This window comes from Leptonotus elevatus, chromosome 8 (genome assembly GCF_054856555.1).
Source record: "Leptonotus elevatus isolate MCC_2025b chromosome 8, RoL_Lele_1.0, whole genome shotgun sequence".
In the NCBI taxonomy this organism is placed as follows: domain Eukaryota; kingdom Metazoa; phylum Chordata; class Actinopteri; order Syngnathiformes; family Syngnathidae; genus Leptonotus; species Leptonotus elevatus.
In genome coordinates this window covers 21,661,108-21,682,518 of record NC_141246.1, presented here as the reverse complement: position 1 = coordinate 21,682,518, position 21,411 = coordinate 21,661,108, and the positions used below count along the sequence as shown (strand labels likewise).

The window sequence follows — 21,411 nt, the reverse complement described above, 5'->3', positions numbered from 1 at the left end:
TATATATATATAATAGAATAAAATAGAATAGAATAGAAAGCATTTAATGTAATTGTGTGGTGTAGATTTACGCGTTCCCTCTATGCTGTGTGCTTAAAACATGTCGTTATTCGCTTACAGCTAATTTCTTCAAATTTGCAAAACAGTGGCAACCGTAGAAGGGACTGTTTTTACATAATACAATATATATATATATATTTATTTACACATCTTGCCATTTGTAGTAATGAGAAATAGTACTGTGGAGCTCTGCCGGACACAATAAGCTCCTCCCCTCACTTAGCAACCCGATCACGTAGCAACGGCTGGGCCAATGGGCGTCGTCTTAGTGGGTCCACCGACTGCGGTTCCTTAGCAACGGTGTAAAAAAAATGCGCTGACGTCCTTTCTCTGCTCGTTAGTATTATGGTCTGTCGGGAATTCAGAGTGGCAGAGACTGGAGAGAGGGAGAAAAAAAGATCTGCCTCGCTAACGCTAGCAAGCTAACGGTAGGTAGCACTGGAGTCAACATGGAGCTGTCTGCCGTCGGAGAGAGGGTGTTCGCGGCCGAATCGATCATCAAACGCAGGATAAGGAAGGCACGTACCCCGTCGTCTCATTAGATGTGAATACAAATGATTGTTTTGTCATACTAATGTTGCCCTGCACGCTAAGTCACGCCTGTTGTGTTTCTGACGGCATGCAGGGTCGGCTCGAGTACCTTGTGAAATGGAAGGGATGGTCTCCTAAGTAAGTCTCGCTTTATTTGTGGCGCATGTTGTGTCAATGCACATGTAGCTGTCGTTAGCTTTACGCGGCTAGCACGATTAAAGCTCGACGAGGGGAGCGCAGCTCGCTGGGCTAACGAGACGACCACGCCGTGCCCGCCCGTGCCTTCGCTTCCTCAATCCATATCAACCGTCATTTTTGTGTTGTAAACTCCCCCTACCCGACAGATACAGCACATGGGAACCGGAGGAAAATATTCTGGACTCCCGTCTGTTTGCAGCTTTCGAGCAGAGGTACGTTAGCTGTGACGTGGTGTCATGTGCACTTTGCTCGGCTGACACTTGAAAGTGGCGTCTCGCTTTGCTGTGTTTGGAACAGGGAGCGTGAAAGGGAGCTCTTCGGGCCCAAAAAGAGAGGACCGAAACCCAAGATGTTTCTTCTCAATGTAAGGATAGTCAACGTTTTTTTGTTGTTTTTGTTTTTTCGTTTCACGTGTGGTGTTTCGCTGTAATGAACTGAGCGCAGTCTCGCCGGAATTGTCCGGATCGTAATGATGCGTATTTAAAGGAGCGTGTTCTCTTTTACAAACATTTTGTATTAGAAAAATCGTACTGCACATCATCAAGCTAAAATCTCACTAAATGTGATGGTTAATTGTCCAGTTGGTCAACTGCATAGATAGAAGAACAGACGTACATACATTTTTGTAATTAAATAATTATTTCCAGACTAATATAAGTGAAATTTGATTATTTCCGTGGCATATCTGATACCTCACATTTAATGTGCCATGGCCCACTCAATCAAGTATTTGCGAGTCACAAGGCAACATTGTTAGAGCTTGCTCTAAGTTATACTGTAAAAAATAAAAAATAAAATAAAAAAAGTAAGTCCCAATTACTATCATGACCACAATATTTTTTTTAACTTAAAACTAGCTAATTAAGCAGCCTCAATTTTATCTTAATTTAAATGGCAGCATGTGTCTTTACAAGAGTGTTGTTAAAAAGGGTCAGTGGAAGTTCAGAGGTGAAGACAAGGTCCAGGAAGGAACTTGGTCCTCTAATTGTCCGTTTTATAGCAGTGTCACACTTAAATGACACTGTTAAAGCTTGGTTGAAGCAAATGAAGTCTAGTAACGAAACTGTTAAAAGGTACAACATGTGTGAAACAGTGTTTCAACTTGACCCATAAACATCTAAGAATGTGTAATATTGTGTGAATTATTTCTAATTTGTCTTAATTTTTTTTTATAGGCTCAAGCCCCCAAGTCTTATGAGTTTAGGAATGAGGCAGTGCAAGGAATACGAATTAGTTACCCCACATCAGAGCCTGTTGTCACCCAGAGGGCCCGAGAAGGCCTGAGAGCTGTTGTTCCCACAATTTTCCCTCCCAGTGACGTTAACCGAGGAGAGAGCTTATGTGTCAGACCACCGAATCTGACCAACCCCGAAGGGCTGGCGCATATGCCCAAAAAGAGAGGGCCCAAGCCAAAGCTGCGTTTCCAGGACAGCATCTCTGCTGCCTCCAATCCTAGCAAGAGGAGAGGCGATGAGCTGGCGGGCCCTCAAAAACTTTTGAAGCTGCAGAGTGGTCAAGAAATGAGACTGCTCAAAGTTTCTCATCACGGTTACCCCGAGAACCGCGGTCATGGCCATAAACACCATCGGCACCACCACCATTATTCACAAAACCGACCAATGACAGCTGGGGGATCCTACCCGCAGCTTTACGCAGATGGCAAACTGCACTCATACAGGACTACGAACATCTCAAGGCCCTCCAAGCACCAGAGTGGCCCCAGTCAGCTCCTGCCAACGGAAAAGCCCTACTTTTTGGACAAGCCGTCCCCGACCCGACTGGACGTCGACTTGGACGAGGTGACTTGGCGGCCATCTCTGTGCAGCGTGGAAAAGGTCCTGGTGACGGATGTGACCGCCAACTTCTTGACTGTCACCATCAAGGAGAGCAGCACTTCAAAAGGCTTCTTCAAAGATAAGAGATGATTTGGACACAAACAGAAAGTTGTTTTTAACTAATAAGGCAAACACTTGGGCATACTGCTGAAATGAAGTCCTCTTCCATTTATGCACTGGTTACATGCATGTTTTTGTTTTGTAAAATTTGTACATTTGACTAATAGCAAAATATAACTAGATAGAATGTATTGCCCTCCCCTCGCGCCCCTGTTTGTGCTGGGAGATCGTGACAATTGTTATGTTGTGTCAGCTGTGTTAATAAATCTATTCTTTGTGTTGAAATATGTCACTGTAATTTAAAATGATTCGACAGATATTCATTTATAGCCGTTGTTTTTAAACTGTTCTTAAGCACTTTGTGTTGAAAAGTATTAATCCGTTTGTGTTTCTGTCAAAGTTCAACTTTGTTCCAATTGTTCAGCATTTTGAAATTTAAGATAATACACAGTTGTGTACAGGCCTAACTGCATTTTTTTTGTATTTACATTAACAGCATATTTTATTATATGAAGAGCAACAAGCTTTCAAGTAGTAAAATAACACTTTTTGTCAAACTTTTTTTTAATAAATGAAAAGTTTTCAACATGGCTCCTTTATAAAAAGTGATGTAATCGCATTATGTCCTTAAATCACTGTGAAAATGCAATTTAAAAATATATATACGTTTCGTCATTCTGTGATAGTAAATGTCGGGAAACAGCCACTATAACAAGGCCACATACTGCTACCATAAACCAATTCAAATCGGGCCTATATTTATTCTCCGCAACGGAAGTGCTCTGTTTTAATTAAATGTTGGCTATCTACATAAAACTCGTCCAACTGTCAATGATTTATTTTTGGCAAAAATGACACGTCAGAGTAAACAAATACGTTTGAATTGAGCAGATAGAATTGCATTCCCCGCATGACCTACATGTCTCTTTGCTAACTTGATTTCGACACGTGTTGTGAGCGCATCTCCCCACCCCCACACCCCTGCAGCTCGTACACGTTTATTCCTACACGGCGACCTTTGAACTAATTTCACCACTGAACTGTTGCGTATTACACTTAAAAAAAAATAAAAAATTACCGACATAAATTATACGGCATCTGGCGAGACGCCGGTATATCTGAACAACACGTCTTTTTTTTTTTGTGTTCAAAATATATCAAACGAAACATTTCCAACCAAAATGACCACCATTTTGAAATCCATTTTGGACTCAATTATTCACTCATAATTGTTATATTTGTTTATTCACTCATTCCACAACGCACATTTATTCCACCATGTTATATGATACTAACTGTAAATACATGTAGGCCTATTCTAATAAACTAGCATGCATATTCTGGTAAAATATATATTCACTATCCATTCGCTTGTATTCGATCCGTTTGCGGAAGACTTTCCGTTTCCCATCAGTTGTATCGTGTTGACGCTGTTCTTTTCTGCGGACACAAGACATGAACAATTCGTCCAGTTAGTCAAAATTGAATATCAGATTATTTTTCCCCCATAGGCATTCACTCGCACATGAATTATTATTAGCCTACTGTCTCTGTCAGATTAAATCACTTTAAGAAGAAATGTAACTATACTTTTCAGGTAATGTTTTTCAAAAGGCCAGTCAAAAACCTCCCCCACAAAAAAAGGGGAAAACAAACCTTTTCATTCGTTTTTGAGTGGGCCACAAACCGCGCGGCTGTCAGTACAGTGGATTATTTTAATTTGCAGGGTGATGAACAAAATTACATCTGACTCAATGTTTCGCTTCCTATTGCAAACATTTTGAGAGGAACTGACTCACAAAAGAAGATAATTAACATTTTATATGTCATTATAAACCACCGTTAAGGGAAACTTCATTCAAGGGAATTCAACACAGCCCTCTGACTATTTTTATTTTATTTTTTTTTTTGCATGTTGTTGTTGCTTTTGTGGTATGTATTTGGGTGCATGGGATGCGACTCGTTGCGACCTTTGTGCTCATCGTCAGACAGGGTATCCATAGTTCCTGTCACAGCGCGGGTAGCAGTGAGGGTTGAGCCAGTGCTCCATGTTGGTCTCCTGTGCTCTCTGGTCCAGAGCCTGCATGTGAAGCATGTGCTCCTGATGTGGACACGCGAGCAAAGACAAGTGAAGCAAATATATTATCACAAGAGGATGCGTGCATTCAGCATTTGGTATAGGCTAGTAGGCTAAAGATAAAAGAAGACGAGATTGGGAAGTCACAATGAAACAAAAACCTGTGAATTTCTGCTTTCATTTGATGGTGTCGACATACGCACATTTAAAATAAAAATAAGACAACTGCCTTCATTTTCAGGAGTTCAAAAGTATTTGGACACGAAGAATGTTTGTTTGCGTGCGCGCGCTTGTGTACCATTAGCTGAAAACAAAGTAGCCTATTTTCCTTCAAGTATTACAATTAGCTACTTGTGTCATTTAGTTAAAAATATTTTTGACTATAGCGGAATTCAGACATTAAAAACTAAAATATATAGTTTTAGGAAACCTCTAAAATTGAAGCCAAAAGCCAGGTTGAATTATTTCATTCAAATTGTGTTGATGTATGAAGGGAAAAATCATGACTTTGTCACTGTGCAAATCCTTCCACAAGGCCTATACATAAACACGTTATTCCTAAATACATAGACTTTCAAGAAAAATGCGTTTGTATAAAAATGACTCGTCCATATAGTTTTTCATAGATTTATGAGGTGTTTCTACACACATTTTATGGAAGATAAAGTCACTAATCTGGTCATTAATGTCATCTTGCGTGCTCTGAATGACCCTCACCCTCATGGGCTCATCAGGGTGGCCTGCCTTCCTTGGCTTCTCCTGTCTCTTGCTACGCAGAAGCTGCTTAGCAAAGCTCTCCTTGATGATGGGGTTGGCATCTATATCGGACAAGAAAAAAAAAGATGTTTACACACATGGTTTTAATATTAATAGAACATGTTGTACCTTTTTTGTTTTTAGTTTTCAAAATGTTTGCTGCTGCGAGTTGTAGTTGGCTTAAAGGCGTTTCGCAAGTCTCCTCAGCATCGGTCCCCAGGGATCCTCATCCTCCCTGTTTCTACTAAAATAACACATCACTGACACTCTTGCCCCTCCTTCCTCCCTCCCCTCTAGCGCTCTCTCTCTCTCTCTCTCTCTCTCTCTCTCTCTCTCTCTCTCTCTCTCTCTCTCTCTCTCTCTCTCTCTCTCTCTCTCTCTCTCTCTCTCTCTCTCTCTCTCTCTCTCTCTCTCTCTCTTCATTTGGGAAGTGGTTATTTGCTGAAAGGTAACAAAGTGCCCATTCATCCTCGTCACTCCCGAGGGATTCAGGCCCGTGCAGCACCATCCGTCTGGGCGGACTCGTTTTCTCTCAGTTGCTGTGAAAATGAACGCAGCTCGATCCGTGTGTCAACACAGTCAGATCGGTGGCTGCTGCTCTCGCGGCAACGTGGCAAAACGCTTAATACCTGTGAAGACTGATATTTGCTTTTCGGATAAAAGAGAATCACAGGAGGGCGTGTATTTTAATACCAATGAATTATTGCAGTGGGCATTTTAATAAGGTACGGTTCTCAAGACAGCAATATAAAAAATGTGGATCTAAATAAAATAGCTAAAAAACAATTAAGTTTCACAATTTAAAAAAAAAAGTGTGCTGGATGGATATAGCCCAATATAAAGTAATCACAATGTTTCACCAATGTTCCAGTCACCTAAATGCACAGACATCTTGATATAAAGTCAGTCCACTAAGGTTTTTAAGAATTTTCAGGCGGTTCCTACCTGTGTGGATGGTCAAAATGACCAGGCAAAGCAGTAACACCACCAGCTTCTTCATCTTCAACACGTTTTTTTCTCCTGCGGGGTCTGGACTTGAAGTCCAAAAGGAGTGAAAGGGGGAAATCTCCTCCTCCTCTGCTGTTCCACCCACAAAATATAATCAGCGCTCATGTTACTGACATACAAAATAGTTCAGTAACGCTGTTGACAAACCAATTTAAATATTGATATGAATCACGTATTATAACAAAAAGGCCTACTATATAGTACATGGCAGTGGATGAGTAGTAAACAACAGATGGAATGTATGAGGTTTGTTGACTGGCGTCCTATATCCACTAGATGGCAGTGTAGTCATCCAGCCAACCAAACATAAGGAGCCTGCACTGCGGGTTTAACATCCAAATTCAGTTGATGCCGTTGCCTTTGAAATGATTAGCGTATTGTTGCTTTCTGACGCTTATTACATTTGTACCGTCTATTATATTGTGTTTGTGAGAATGATTTTACTTACACTGACAGTTTTTTTGCGTCCTAACCGTAATACCATAGACATATATCGTACTGTGAACATAGTTACCTTATTGAGGGGGATTACCGTTTCTGTTATACGTGAGTGTGTCCGCCATGTTGGATGTGGCAAATCTGCGAGACGCCAAAAAACGCCTATTTTCTAGCCCCGGTGTAGAGACATCCCTGCAGGTAGACCATTTGACAGAGTCAGGGATGGCTCCAGGATTTTGTCACCTCTCCTGTGGTAAAGGGGGCGCTTGACCATACATAGGGGGGCTGAGTAAATACTTCATAAATATATTTTAGAACATCAAATAAGCTGCTTGTAGTATTAGTAATGTTTTTCCAACTTTCAAATGACGCTTGACCTCAGTCTCGCCTCACACGAGCATCAAAATGCCCACGAGACGTTTTGCATCACGAGTAACAGTTTTCTGATGAGTACGCAGGAAGGTCATCAAGTAGTGGAGTGAGTATGTGGTGGTGGTTTATAAAGAAAAAAAAGAAAGAAACCCGACGCTGTCCTCCACCTAGTGTGCTGAATTGTCTGGGGTTGGACACGATAAAATTACATTTTGGGTGGTTATTATTGGGCATTTCTAAAAGTATTGTTAGATTATTAACATTGTTTTTCTGTTTCGATTTATATTTGAACCGTTTTGGATATTAGTTAGAGCTGTGTAATAATAAGATAATAGTTAATTCATATGTTAAGTCAATCTATAGTCCTTTGTTCTCTTGCCTGGGAAAGAGGAAGGTAACAGGTTTCTTTTCTATGTTATCTAAAGGGAGTATAGTTGGTACGAGTCTCTGTCCGGTCAAAGAGAGTCCAAGGGAAGGCTGATATACTACTGTTCAAGTCTAATCTGATTTGTACCTATGGGAACTTGCTGAAGGGAGGGGGAGAGGGATTTTCTTGTATTCACTGATTTTCAATAAATGTACTGTGTGCTGGAGGAGGAGACACACTTTTGAACAGATCACTCCTTGGGTGACTTAATTTGTGTGATCAGAAGCTTCTGATTAATTATACCTTTGCAAAGGGACTTCTTCACCAGAATCTCACCATTCAATTTATTGAACACGCAAAGAGTACAATAATATTGTTTACTCTATCAGTATATATATATATATATATATATATATATATATATATATATATATATATATATATATATATATATATATATATATATATATATATATATATATATATATATATACATAGTTTTGTTGTTGTTTTTTCACTCACACAAACATGCAAACAGACAAACATGGTCTCCCAGGCGGGGAAGCGAACCCACGCCATTTCTAAAAGTATTTGCAAGCACTTTTATCTCGTAATTATTTATTTATTTTTAAGATTTGGATTTCTCAAGCCAAGTGCATGTACTCAGAAACTGCATACTTTAGTATTTTGTATGTGGATTAAAATTTGATGGGTGGGATGTAAAATATCCTCCAATTCAGGAATGATCCAGTTCTACTAATCCTCAAACAGCTCTTCGTGAGCATTGCGTGAGGCTACTATCTTGCTTCCTAAATACTCTTTGTTCCTGTTACGTCAACGCTCGTGGCTCTACGTCACGCGTACTTCCGCAAATTGTGGCCGTGAAAATGTTTACGCCGAAACGCTCCACTGTTCCAGCCTCAAGCTGCTGCGCATCAACATGAACGTCACCGGCAAAACGCGCGTCGTCTTCACTCGGCCCCGTTGCTGCCTACCGAACACCTCCCTGACTCCAATTTGACTTTTTCCTCTTCCTGTGCGTCGCTGACTTCCAGTCCAGCCACCATGTCTGCGGAGGAGGACATGATCGGGGAGGAGTGGTCGCTGCTCTTCTGGACCTTCGCGGCCGTGATGGTTCCGGTCGTCATCACGCTGTGGTGCAGCATCCAACGCTCCAAGCGAAAAACGCATATGAAGCAGTTCTTTCGTCAGAGCAGACATGGCTGGCACTACACGGACTTGTTCAGTAAGCCCACCTATTGCTGCGTGTGTTCCCAGCACATCATGCACGGGGCCTTCTGTGATGGCTGCGGCGTGTGCGCTGACGAGCAGTGCCTGCGCCGGGCGGATCGAGAGCTGTCGTGCAAGGAGATTATGGCCCCTTCCCGGGCGGACGGGGTAGTCGCCCACCGGTGGGTCAGGGGCAACGTGCCCCTGGCTAGCTACTGTGTGATGTGCAAGCAGCAGTGTGGAACTCAGCCGAAGCTCTGTGATCTCAGGTACAGTATGCTCAGAGTCAGACTTGTGGATATTTTGTCGTGACTGGCACCTCGCCACCGAGCGCCATTTTGCCGCTAATCTCATGAGAACTACAAACCCAATTCCCCCAAAATTGGGACACTATACAAATTGTGAATGAACATTTAATGCAATTATGTGGAAGTGCCAAATTTCAATGTTTTGTTCAGAATAGAACTTAGATGACAGGTCAAAAGTTTAAACTGAGAAAATGTATCATTGTAAGGGAAACATATTTTGATTGTAAATTTCATGATGACAACAAAAGTTGGGACAGTTGGCAATAAGAGGCTGTAAAAGTCAATTGCACATAAAAAAAAAAACAGCACGAAGACCAGTTACCACTCATGAGGTCCATTGGTAACTTGATTGGAGTATAAAAAGAGCTTCTCGGAGTGGCAGTGTCTCTCAGAAGCGAAGATGGGTAGAGAATCACCAATTCCTCCAATGTTGCGCAAAATGATAGTGGAGAAAGAAAGGTGTTTACCAGCGAAAAATTGCAAAGTAATCACCATCTACAGTGCATAACATCATCCAAAGATTCAGAGAATCTGGAACAATCTCTGTGTGTAAGGGTCAAGGCCGAAAAATCATACTGGATGCCCGTGATCTTCGGGCCCTTAAACGGCACTGCACCGAAAACAGGAATGCTTACTGTAAGGGAAATCACAGAAAGGGCTCAGCAATACTTCCAGAAAAAACTGTGGGTGAACACAACCCACCGTGCCAGCCGCCGAGCCGCCGTTGCCAGATGAAACTCTACAGTACAAAGAAGAAGCCATTTCTAAAGCACACCAAGAAGCGCAGGCGTTTCTCTGGGCCAGGGGTTATTTAAAATGGAGTGTGGCAAAGTGGAAACCTGTTTTGTGGTCAGACGAATCACGATTAGAAGTTCTTTGTGGAAAACTGGGGCGCTATATCATACTGACTAAAGAGGACAAGGACAACCCAAGTTGTTATCAGCACTCTGTTTATAAGCCTGCATCTGTGATGGTATAGGGTTGCATGAATGCGACAGTTGAACAGTTCGAGAGACGCGTGTTAGACAAGTATGAGACAGCATTCCTATTTCTAAACTTGAGAAACTTGTCTCCTCCATCCCCAGACGTTTGCAGACTGTTGTAAGAAGAAGAGGGGATGCCTCACCGAGGTGAAAATGGCCTTGTCCCAACTTTTTTTAGATTTGTTGACACCATAGAATTTAAAATCAACATATTTTTCCCTTAAAATTATAAATTTTCTCAATTTAAACGTTTGACCTGTTCTCTATGTTCTATTCTGAATAAAATATGAAAATTTGGCACTAACACATAATTATTCACAAATTGTATAGTGTCCCAACTTTTTTGGAATTGGGTTTGTACAAGTGCAAATGGTGCGCCAGTGAATATAATGACTGTGTGTTCTTTTGTTCATTAGATGTGTGTGGTGTCAGACCACAGTGCATGACGAGTGCATGGACAGCCTGGTGGATGCACCCCAGTGTGACCTGGGCGAGTTCCACAACCTCATCATTCCTCCTCACTATCTCTACCAAGTTAACAAGCTCCGCCGGAGACACCCTGAGGAGTACAAAATGGTGAGTTTGTTGAAGGCAGCAGCAGTGGCAGCTCCTCTCTCGTGATGCTCACAAGCTTTCGTAAGTGACACTGGCGTCATGATCTTATTTTGTTTGTAGCTGGCGACAGACTGTGGGAGTGGCTGGACACCTGTGTTGGTCTTGGCAAACACGCGTAGTGGAAACAACATGGGAGAGGCTTTGCTGGGAGAGTTTCGCAGCCTCCTTAACCCCGTGCAGGTCAGTCAGCGAAAATTAATTACGCCTTACTTTAAGGGCTGCAGGATTATGGCCAAAATGATCATCACGATTAGTTTGATCAGTTTTGTAAACATGATTATTCATTCATCGTAATTATTACAAATGTTAGGGAATATGTCATTTTTGATTGAACTACTTTGCAGCTAGCAATATGGAAACAGTTTTCACTGCAAAATGAAAATTCAAAAACTCTCGCAGGGTAAGTGATTTTTATTTTTTTTTAAATGAAGAGGAATTTACTCAAGAATTTAAAATTTACAAAGGTGAATATGCAAATACTTTTTCATGGTGAGCAGGGGTGTCAAACTCAGGGGCCACTTTCACCCAAATTTGATTTCAAGTGGGCTGGACCAGAATGTCCATACCTTAATAAGCTATAAATAACAACAGGACAAAATAGTTGTTTTGTGTGCAATGAATTACAAGTAAATTCTGAAAATATTCTATTCATTATTATTATTATTATTGTTGCTGTTTTCTTATTGCAGAGTAATCTGAAATTTCTTGTTAAAAATAAGTGTAAATTTTTGCATCAAATTCAACACATTTCAGAATTGTATTTAAGAAGTCGTCAGTGCGCCCTCCAGTGGACATAGTTTGCAGTTAATTTGAGTGGTAAAACTGCAGTTTGCGTTCTGTCCTCACGGGCCAGATTGGGCCCTGACATGCTGGTTCTGGCCCACGGGCCATACACACTCTGATGTAGAAGCTGCACATCTTCAATAACCTGCAGTCGCAATCTCTTGATGCCAAAAAAATGTTTGACGGATAGAGTGGTCTGATCTCTTACTTGTTGACTGAATTTGATTTTGGCCATTCTGGCCATTTTCATATTTGGACCATCTGTATATTAAAGCTGTTTCTTTTCCGTCTCAGGTTTTTGACCTGTCACAACTTGCGCCTTCCAAGGCCCTTCAACTGTGCACCCTGATGCCCCCTGGTTGTGTCAGGGTGCTGGTGTGTGGCGGTGATGGCACAGTGGGTTGGGTGCTAGATGCCATTGACGGTATGAAGCTCAAGGTGAGAGAGCACATTGCCTCATTGTCAGCATTATTTTTAGCAAGTTTCCAAACACAAGATCAGTACTTAAATACGTATTATTTACACTTGCTGTGGTTTGGTAATGTTTGGCTGAATATCTGCACATCTCTTGGTCAGGGTCAAGACCAATTCATTCCAAGGGTGACCATCCTCCCTCTCGGGACAGGAAATGACCTTTCCAACACTTTGGGCTGGGGTGCGGGCTATGCTGGGGAGATCCCAGTGGAGCAGGTTCTTCGCAACATCCTGGATGCCGGCATGGTCAAAATGGACAGGTGGGCTCTTTGGATGACATCACCAGCATGTACTATGTCAAGTCTTACTGTTATCCTCTGTTGCTATTGTTAGATGCTGCATAAACATAAACCGTAGTTTCCAAATGCAACAAAATGTTTTGACCAGAGGTGGGTAGTAACGAGTTACATTTACTTGAGTAACTTTTTGGAAATTTTTTTTGTTTTACCACACAATACTTTTTACTTTTACTTGAGTAGATGTGTGAAGAAGTAACGCTACTCTTACTCCGCTATATTGGGCTACACTAGAGTTGTTACCCGCCGCCCCATTCATACACTTGCTTTACCGTATTTTCACGTAAGCGGACACGTTGCTTATATACAGGAAATGTGGCCCTGGTTGAAGACTGTCAGGCATCATGACTCACTGATTTCTCTGTCTTCCGTTAGAGGACTGAAATTACCGTAATGACAGTACTTTTTCTGTAAAGCGCAAGGGCTTAGCTTTCAGGCACCATTGGAATTTTTCATATAGCACAAACCGGCTAGAGTTACGATAATTCGATAAATTAAATCCAGTAATTACGGTAAATGCACCTACGGAAATGTTCCGCCGGTGGCACGCTTGGTAAAGCGTTCTACAGTAGCACAGATAATTTTTTTAGACTAGAGAATTAAAGAAATCAAATTAGCTCGGCATTCTTCCTAAAAAATGGGACAAGTTGTTTCCCTGGAGAGATTTTTATTTTCCCAGGACAGCTGGTAAAAAAAAAAAAGAGAACAATTGTGGGAAAAACTGTGACAGTGTATACAATCCTGTGTTTATACTTAAATCCTATTTACGTCAATAATCATACCCAAAGATGTACATTATGAAATAAAGCTAGCCTTTGTTTTCTGTATTCCTAAAAGGCATGATGACAGACGATTGAGAAATTCCATAATGTCTTTCTAATCTTTTCAGCAAAATTGAATCAGAGTTTGAAGCACTTTTCTCTTATTCTTTCTAATTTACAGTTAAATACAATCTTGTGCCACCACCCAGTGGCCAAAAGTGGAATTACACCCCACACAGAACAAAATTGAGTTATAACCGGACACACACAAAAATCTGTGAAATGGGTCGTAGTTGAGACATGTTTTGCTTATTCGACTGGAATCAGTTGTTGAGTGGTCGGGGCTTATCTTACCCATGGTATATATTTACAAAAAAAAAACTAGCTAAATAATGAGTAAACATTTTTTGACACAATAGGATTCATACAATTCATTCTATATAATGAAATCCGAAAGAATGAATCTGCTGCAGCTATGGCAATAATCCTTCCTCCTAAACAAATCTGACTTAGCTACAGTATGACATTATGGTCATCTTTGTGTTTACTGACTACAAAATCATTTTCAGATGGAAAGTGCAGGTGTCTTCTATAGGCCTCTCCATTCGAAAACCAAAGGTAAGTGCAAAATCTATTGGAATCGGTGTGTGTATTATTTTTCTTCCAACAAATGAAGCACTCTTTTGTGGACCACAACGGTTCAGCTCCCCCAAAATGTACCTAGTAGCACTCCTTACAAAAGGGGAGCTCAAGTTCGGTCCTCGAGAGCCCCTATCCAGCCTCTCTCCACTAACACACCTGATTCATGAACAGGATCGTTATCAGGCTTCTGCAAAGCTTGCTGATCATTAGATTCAGCTGTGCTGCAGGAGGGAAACATGGAAAACAGGCTGGAAAGGGTTCCCGAGGACCGGACTTGAGCACCCCTGCCCTACAAAGTTAGTCCCGGACTCTGATTTAACCAATCAACACAAAATTCTGTAGCCAACAGAATGTATCCGTGTCTATCATAAGACGGTCGTCAAAAAATGGTTACCTCTTCTTGTAGCATTTGCTTGACTCGAAAACACTCCGTTTGAAGCCAGTTTATATTTTTACATTCTTGTTTATGTTATTTATACAACGCAGTGCTATTTTTCTTGATTAAAAACACAAAAAAATTTGAGGGTGGGGGTGTTTTTATTGTGGTGAATGAAACGGATTGATGGCATGTTGATTCATTTCAATAGGGAAAATGAATTTGATATAGAGTAAATTGAGTTACTGGCTTGCCCAAAAAACGAATTAAATTTATAAGACAATGTAGCACTTAATATGGCAATAAATGCTGTTAATGCAAACACACACATCGCTCAGTGTCTGAATAATAAGCCCTGCAGTAACCTTAAGACAAGAAATTGAAGAGCCATTATACCTCCTCAGGTTCTGTCCATGAACAACTACTTCTCTGTGGGTCCTGACGCTCTGATGGCGCTCAACTTCCACGCACATCGTGAGAAAACGCCATCGTTCTTTTCCAGTCGGATCATCAACAAGGTCACAGCAGCTTCATTTGCATTTGCATTTGCATAGACAAAACTTGTTTCTGCATTTCAATCGTCACAACTTCACTACCATCATGCCTTTTGTCTTTTCTTCAACCAGGCAGTGTATTTCTTATATGGCACCAAGGACTGCTTAGTGCAGGAATGTAAGGATCTGGATAAGAGGATTGAGGTACAGCAGCTTTGCACTTGTTATTAAATGTCATGTGCACCGCAGTTTCATCATCAAAGTTTTTTTTAGCCCACAAAATACATCTGAGAATGTGTCATAGTTTTGTTTGAATGAATTCTTAGCACATCCACACCACAATTTTTGTGAGGCTCACGGCTTGTGTCCCTGTTTGTTTTTTCTGGGTGCTCCTCCCTAATGGCGGAGGCACGTGGTGGCTAGGGGTGGCCACGGCCAGCGCACCCCCCTCGCCGGCGGCTACCCCCCTGGATCCTGGATATTCAACAATATTGTCAATGCCTTCTAAATAATGGATATCTCAGCTCCTGAAGCAGATAGAAACATAATTCCCAAAACATTATTATTATACCCATCAATATAAATAAAAAAAAATCAACAAGCAATAAATCTGTTTCTGCTTCTTACATTCATTGTGTTTCTTCCCACCACAGCTGGAGCTCGATGGTGAGAGAGTTGCGTTGCCCAGCCTGGAGGGCATCATTGTTTGTAACATTGGCTACTGGGGAGGTGGCTGCCGACTCTGGGAAGGAATGGGCGACAAACCCTGCCCCCCCACAAGGTAAGACAAGCGTCAGTAAATGACACAGCTAACATCGGAGGTTGACCCTGTAGTAGAGAGAAAACGATTATCGGTGCAGATACAGTATTTGGCGTTTTGACAAATATCGGCATCTGCCTTCTTTTTTTGTACACATACGTTTTAAGGCCATTAAAGCTGCTATCTCACTGAGTGGTGAATGCTGGCAAACTTAGCGAAGTTGAGTTTTTCATCAGGGTTTGTAAAATGTTTTTACAGTTTTTACTTGTCGTAAACATTTTACAAAGACATTTTGAACGTAATCAGACAATTTTTCACTGTCTGCGAACTAGAGATAGACCGATGGTTTTTTTTTAGGGCTAATATTGATACAGATTATCCGTAGTCAAGGACGCAGATAACCGATATTTGGAGCCGATATTCATTTTCACTGAAAGATATTGGCATAAAAAATACAAACTCTTATTTATTTATTTGTTTATTGAACAATGTTTAGGGTTAAAAAAAAAGTCTTAGTCAATAGACATCTTTGTTTTACAAATCTAACAAAAAGTTCAGGGATCTTCCATGGGCAGTAGCATGTCTTAAAAAGTTAAATAAAAACTTAAGTAAATTGCTCTCTTTTGTTTGCTATTGTAAATAAAGTTGTTGTTTTTTTCAAAATATCTGAAGTATTAAAATTTTACTTACTGATAAATTTGTTTTAATTTCAAACAAAAACAGAATGTGCAGAGAGATCCCGGGGTCGGAAGCATCTATAAAAATTTAAATAATTAGTTCCCTGATTTCCCCCCCCCGAACACTTTTTAAAATGGATCTATTATCGGCCGTATAATTCTTCAAAATGGCCGATGCCGATATCGGCGCCGATAATCATCCCAGCCGATAATCGGTCTATCCCTACTGCGAACATCTTTGGAAACTTTTTACAAACCCTGATGGAATCCCAACAAGACCAAGTTTGCAAGCGTTCGTCGCTCAGTGAGCTAGCATTTCGAAGAGGAAGTTAATATAATATGTTGTCTGCACCCCCACTAGTCTAAACACGGGTATTCTGATAAATATCGCGTTTGTGAAATATGAGTTGAGCAGCAAAATGCAGCCGTTTTTATCCATCTCAGGGGGCAGCTATTTTGCCACTTGCTGTCGACTGAAAATGACATCAGTTGCTCAGGGCTCAAGTCACAACCAATCACGACACAGCTTCAGAAAACAGGTGAGCCGTGATTGGTCGTTACCTGAGCTCTGAGCCACTGTGATGTCATTTTCAGTCGACAGAAGTGACAAGATGGCCGCCCCCTGAGATGGAGAAAAACTCATGTTCCACAAAGAATAGTGGGGCTACATAGAACATATTATTGGAAAGAAAATGTTTGTGTTGACTTCCTCGTTAAGAGACAAATCTCTAATTTATGTCAAGTGCTGTTCAGTTCCCGTGGCAACAAGCGGTTTGCTTTTGCTGTCTGTGCGACAGGTTGGATGATGGTCTGCTGGAGGTGATGGGCGTGTTTGGCTCCTTCCACTGTGCTCAGATCCAGGTCAAGCTGGCCAACCCAGTACGACTGGGACAGGCCCACACTGTCAGGGTGAGGCCACATTGCTTACAGCATCGCCATCCTGCTACTGTATTCACAAAAAAAGACTTGCAACACTTTGAATGCCAGCTATTTAAACTCATCACAACCTGAGTGTGCCAGAGATTTTTGGCAATTTTTTTAAATACCCATCAAATATTGTGTTAAAGTAACACGAATGAGCATTTGGTTTTCGTTGATTATGGCGGCTCCTTTGGACAAAAGCGGTATTGTTTTCCCTTAAATTTCCCTTAAAAGAACCTCATTTCCCATATACACACGCGAACGCTGCGCTCCCCCTCCCTTCCTCCATTCACGCGATGCATTCACAAGCATTCGTAAACAAGAATGCACACAACTTTTGAGTGTTGCGTGGCTGGTCGGGTCAGTGTGGAAGGGCGAACTATCAAGCCGATGGCTATTGCATTACGCATTTTTCTGATAGCTAACATTAGCATAATTATTTTGATTTGAGAATGGAAAGCTACCTACTAAAAAAGAGCCAAGTTCCCGTAAAGGCAGCGTCGGTTGGAAACGCCCCTTGCCTTTCACCTCACGCCAGCAAGTGAAATCCTGTACTGGCTATCCACATCCAGGTAGGCATGATTTTATCATTATTGTTGTCACATCAGACAAAAATCTTCATGTCTTGGGGTGTTTTGTAGCTTCTGCATGATAATAGTAATTGAAGGTTGAAAAGTTAATCAGAGGGGCTTTAATCAAAACTACCAAATGAAAGAATGGACTCTTCTTTCACCGGAATAAAATTAGATCCTACCTTTTTTCTGTTCTCTTGTAATCAGCAGTAGAAAACAAGTTTTAAAAAAAATGAGAGAAAAATATGTTGTGTAAACAAGCATATCAAACAAAAGTGGCTTTGATGCTAATATTTTTGCTTCTGTGGCACCTCTAACATTTAAGAATGGCTTTTAATTGCGAAACATAATGAAGCTCTGGAGTGACGCCAATTTACCAGGACGGCGACGTCCGCCGTTAGCCGCTGTTCACGTGACGGCCTCGTCATATTTTATAATGTCGCCGCCGTACTTTTTTTTTCATTTATAACACGCATATCTCTGCTATCATGACACATACTCTGTGATATAGGTACCCTGTTTGAATATATGCTTCAGATCAGATGATCCATTAAGCGTCGCCGCTGCCGCCATGACAGTGAAGGAGGGGGAGGATATTAAATCAATCTAAAACGGTGCACTGTTGCCACCCTCTGCTGGCGGTTTGGCTCATTACAACTCAAGTGCTTGCAAGTTAAATCCAAGAGTGTATGGCTGCATGCGGATCTCGACAGTGGAAGCGCGATGAATTAGAAATAAAATACAATTAAGCTTAACACTCGATACCTCGACTTGATGAGTGGAAGTAGTATTTAAATGTTTATAAGGGTTAGGGTTAGCTGCTAACATTAGATCATAATATCTCAAATATACTTTTGTGGATAGGCTTTTGCAAAATAACGTAACTTACTTGTGACTCCATATTCTTCTTCCTCATTGCCGCTCCATCTTCTTGTTTTGCAAAATAAAGATGGCTGCCGAGGTCTCCAGGCTGCAGCCATACTCGACTCAGTTCAAGGGCGAGCGCGCCAGACCCCTCTCAATGAAAAAAAAATCTATCAAACAACATCGCTCAACCTTGGCGCTGAAGGTTTTGATTCTAATAATAATTCCAGAGTTAACCAGGTAATGTTCTCCTTACCAGCTGCTTCTTAAGAGCTCCACGATGCCGATGCAAGTGGACGGCGAGCCGTGGGCGCAGGGCCCGTGCACCGTCACCATCACCCACAAGACGCAGGCCCTCATGCTGTACCACAGTTCAGAACAGACGGACGACGATGACGACGACGGCGACTCCAGCGCCTCCGAGACCGAGAGCCCCACGCCTCAAGACTCGCCCAGGCCCCCGGGGCCAGCGTCCGCCCGGGCCTGACTCATCCCCGATGACCTTTTGTTTCATCAGATTTTAAAAATGCTCTGTAATCATATCTAATCCGTGTTTCATTGGTTCTTTCCGTTTTCAATTGCCACTAGTGATGCTCCAGAGGTGGATATTCCAAATTAGTCGGCAAAGCTCCTGAAGCCCAAACTAATGGTTCAGTGTGGGGCAGCAAATGATTGACACCTCGTCTGTCACACCTTCTGTCTCCAATCGGTTGTTCTTCCTCGGGCATGGTAGTTTTATATATTTTTTTAAATCCCCTTTTTAACAATTAACTCATTCACTGCCATTGACGACTATAGACGTCAAAAATTCATGTGAACTATTTCTATTAGTTAAAAAAAATTAATAATTTTTTTTATGAAAACCACATTTTTTTTATTGTACATTTATAACAGATATAAAATTATCATGCGAATAATTACGATTAAACCCCCATTATTTTTTTATTTTTTAATTACGCCCGTCAGGCGTTTAAATGTTTTAATTGTAATTATCACATGACTTCACTAGTTTACTAACGAACGATTAATCACAAATTTTAAATCTGTTCTAAATCTAATTTGTCTAAGTTTTCATACTCTTGTTAGCAAAAGTGGAAACAAATGTTAAACTAATAGAATTTTTGACATCTATAGCCGTCAATGGCAGTGAATGAGTTAAAAACATCTTTACAAATACTTGTTACCAAATTTCCAAGTCATTCTCAGTACTGTGGCCCATTCTGAAAATCTCTCTAATCTTACTTAATCTGACTCCAAAATTGAATCCATAAAAATGTCATTTTGGTGTGCCACTTTTTCATAATGTGATTTTCAATTTCCAATTGAAAATGGAGCGAAGCAATGATTCACAGTTTATATCTACTTCAAAAGCTTGATTTTTGGTATTTTAATTTCATCCCCTCCGACAGGTGAGGGTGAATGTGGAAGAGATTGCTGTAATATTTGCACTTTCATATGATCGCTAACTAAATCGTGTTGATTTGTGTTCCTTAATTACAGACAAGGTCTACGCATATTGAAGCGCTCAAAAGGGGTGGGCCTTAACCCCTCCAAGTTGCGGACAGTGTTGGTTCACATATGGAGACATTTTCAGCTACAGTACTAAAAATCACAAATCAAGCAAATGAGACTGATTGGATGCAGATAATTTATTTAAATTCTCATCAGTGTTTCTTCACCTGCAGTATATAAAAAAGGGGACCCTGAAGTATTTGGATGAAGTTATTTTTTGTAACGCTGAAAAACAATCACTGGATGCTGTATCAAACAGCTTAAAGAAGGATGGAAGTTTGAAGTGAAACTCTGCCATTAGCTTGACTCGATGTTACAGATGTTTAAAACAAAAAAATATATTTATTTTGCTTTTATGGACCTTTTTTTTTTTCTTATCCTCACATTCTTTTGATCTATTCCGTTTTGTTAGCATATGTGGCCAATGCTGCACAATAATCACTGCTGGTAAAATTGTCAGATGATACTGGGTTAGTAGGTAATCATTTCAATTTATGCACATCGTCAGCTGTTAATTTAATTCTATATATTTGTTTTAATTATTGCTGCCAACTGAATGCCAACTTGTGTAAGGCCACCTAGTTTGACTTGCCATCCATGTGTTTACCCATGTTTTATATTCTTGTTTGCACTGATTTGACTTGTTTTGTGTTAGCGGCAGGTTTTTAGCCATGTTTGCTTTTTTCTTCAGAATGCCTAGTGACAAGTCAGTGAAAATGTGGGCCTGACTGGTTTTAACGACACAGCAACAAATGAATTGACATTAATAGGTGCAGCTCTTTTTGTGTTATCACGCCAAAGGTTAGACTTTCAGTGATGTCACGAAAATGCACGCAACACTGACTCACTAGACAAGACATTTTTGTGAAGAGATTCAGAACATGAATGTGCTTGTACTGGTTATTGAGAAACAACTCATTACGTTGTGTGCTATCCGGTTTTGAAGCAGAATTTGTTTAACATGTTTTTAGACAAAATGAGCAAGACTTTTGTCATATTGTGTATCAATTTTGCTTCTAGCTGACAATATAAACACTGGAGGTTTACATTCAAAATATGTATTCTCACATTTTCACTGTGATGCTTTATATTAATATATACAGTATTTACATGTGTTCATTTACTTTGTCAAATATTGTGTATGATTGTTTTAGTTTGACTGTCCTAATGCTGATTTAACTATTTTTAAAAAGCCATGTTTGCCTCTGCTTGCTTAACAGAAATGAGAAAACAGGTGCAGGAATAGTCTTGGGTTTGTGAATGAAAGCTTTTAATTAGAAAGCTAGGAAGGTTCTGTGAATTTACTTTGGACATTATCGTTGGACTGAGTTGAATGTAAGGAGGTGATGTTTATGGATTTATTTTTCCATAAATATTTTCATATTAAAGTCTGGTTGTTGTCACTTGCTGTGATGTGAATCTGCAAGGCACCCTGAAATTA

The 21,411-nt window shown here is 40.7% G+C and overlaps 3 protein-coding genes across 3 annotated transcripts; 2 read left to right on the top strand and 1 right to left on the bottom strand.

The window, feature by feature from the left end:
* Positions 1-308: 308 nt before the first annotated feature.
* cbx8b (chromobox homolog 8b) lies at positions 309-3,275 on the top strand. Its single transcript, XM_086082652.1, has 5 exons — positions 309-578; positions 686-729; positions 936-1,001; positions 1,087-1,153; positions 1,965-3,275. Exons 1-5 carry the CDS (start codon positions 510-512, stop codon positions 2,712-2,714), a joined length of 996 nt encoding a protein of 331 aa, XP_085938778.1. The 5' UTR covers positions 309-509; the 3' UTR covers positions 2,715-3,275.
* A 1,379-nt stretch (positions 3,276-4,654) lies between these two features.
* c8h17orf67 (chromosome 8 C17orf67 homolog) lies at positions 4,655-6,559 on the bottom strand. Its single transcript, XM_086083346.1, has 3 exons — positions 6,463-6,559; positions 5,479-5,579; positions 4,655-4,785 (listed from the first exon to the last, which is right to left on the bottom strand). The coding sequence occupies exons 1-3, from the start codon at positions 6,515-6,517 to the stop codon at positions 4,669-4,671; spliced, it is 273 nt and encodes a 90-aa protein (XP_085939472.1). The 5' UTR covers positions 6,518-6,559; the 3' UTR covers positions 4,655-4,668.
* Positions 6,560-8,544: 1,985 nt separating this feature from the next.
* dgke (diacylglycerol kinase, epsilon) lies at positions 8,545-21,373 on the top strand. The gene is made up of 11 exons (XM_086082799.1): positions 8,545-9,201; positions 10,640-10,799; positions 10,899-11,018; positions 11,916-12,059; positions 12,198-12,355; positions 13,722-13,770; positions 14,575-14,688; positions 14,797-14,868; positions 15,318-15,445; positions 16,899-17,010; positions 18,718-21,373. Exons 1-11 carry the CDS (start codon positions 8,768-8,770, stop codon positions 18,943-18,945), a joined length of 1,719 nt encoding a protein of 572 aa, XP_085938925.1. The 5' UTR covers positions 8,545-8,767; the 3' UTR covers positions 18,946-21,373.
* Positions 21,374-21,411: the final 38 nt, after the last annotated feature.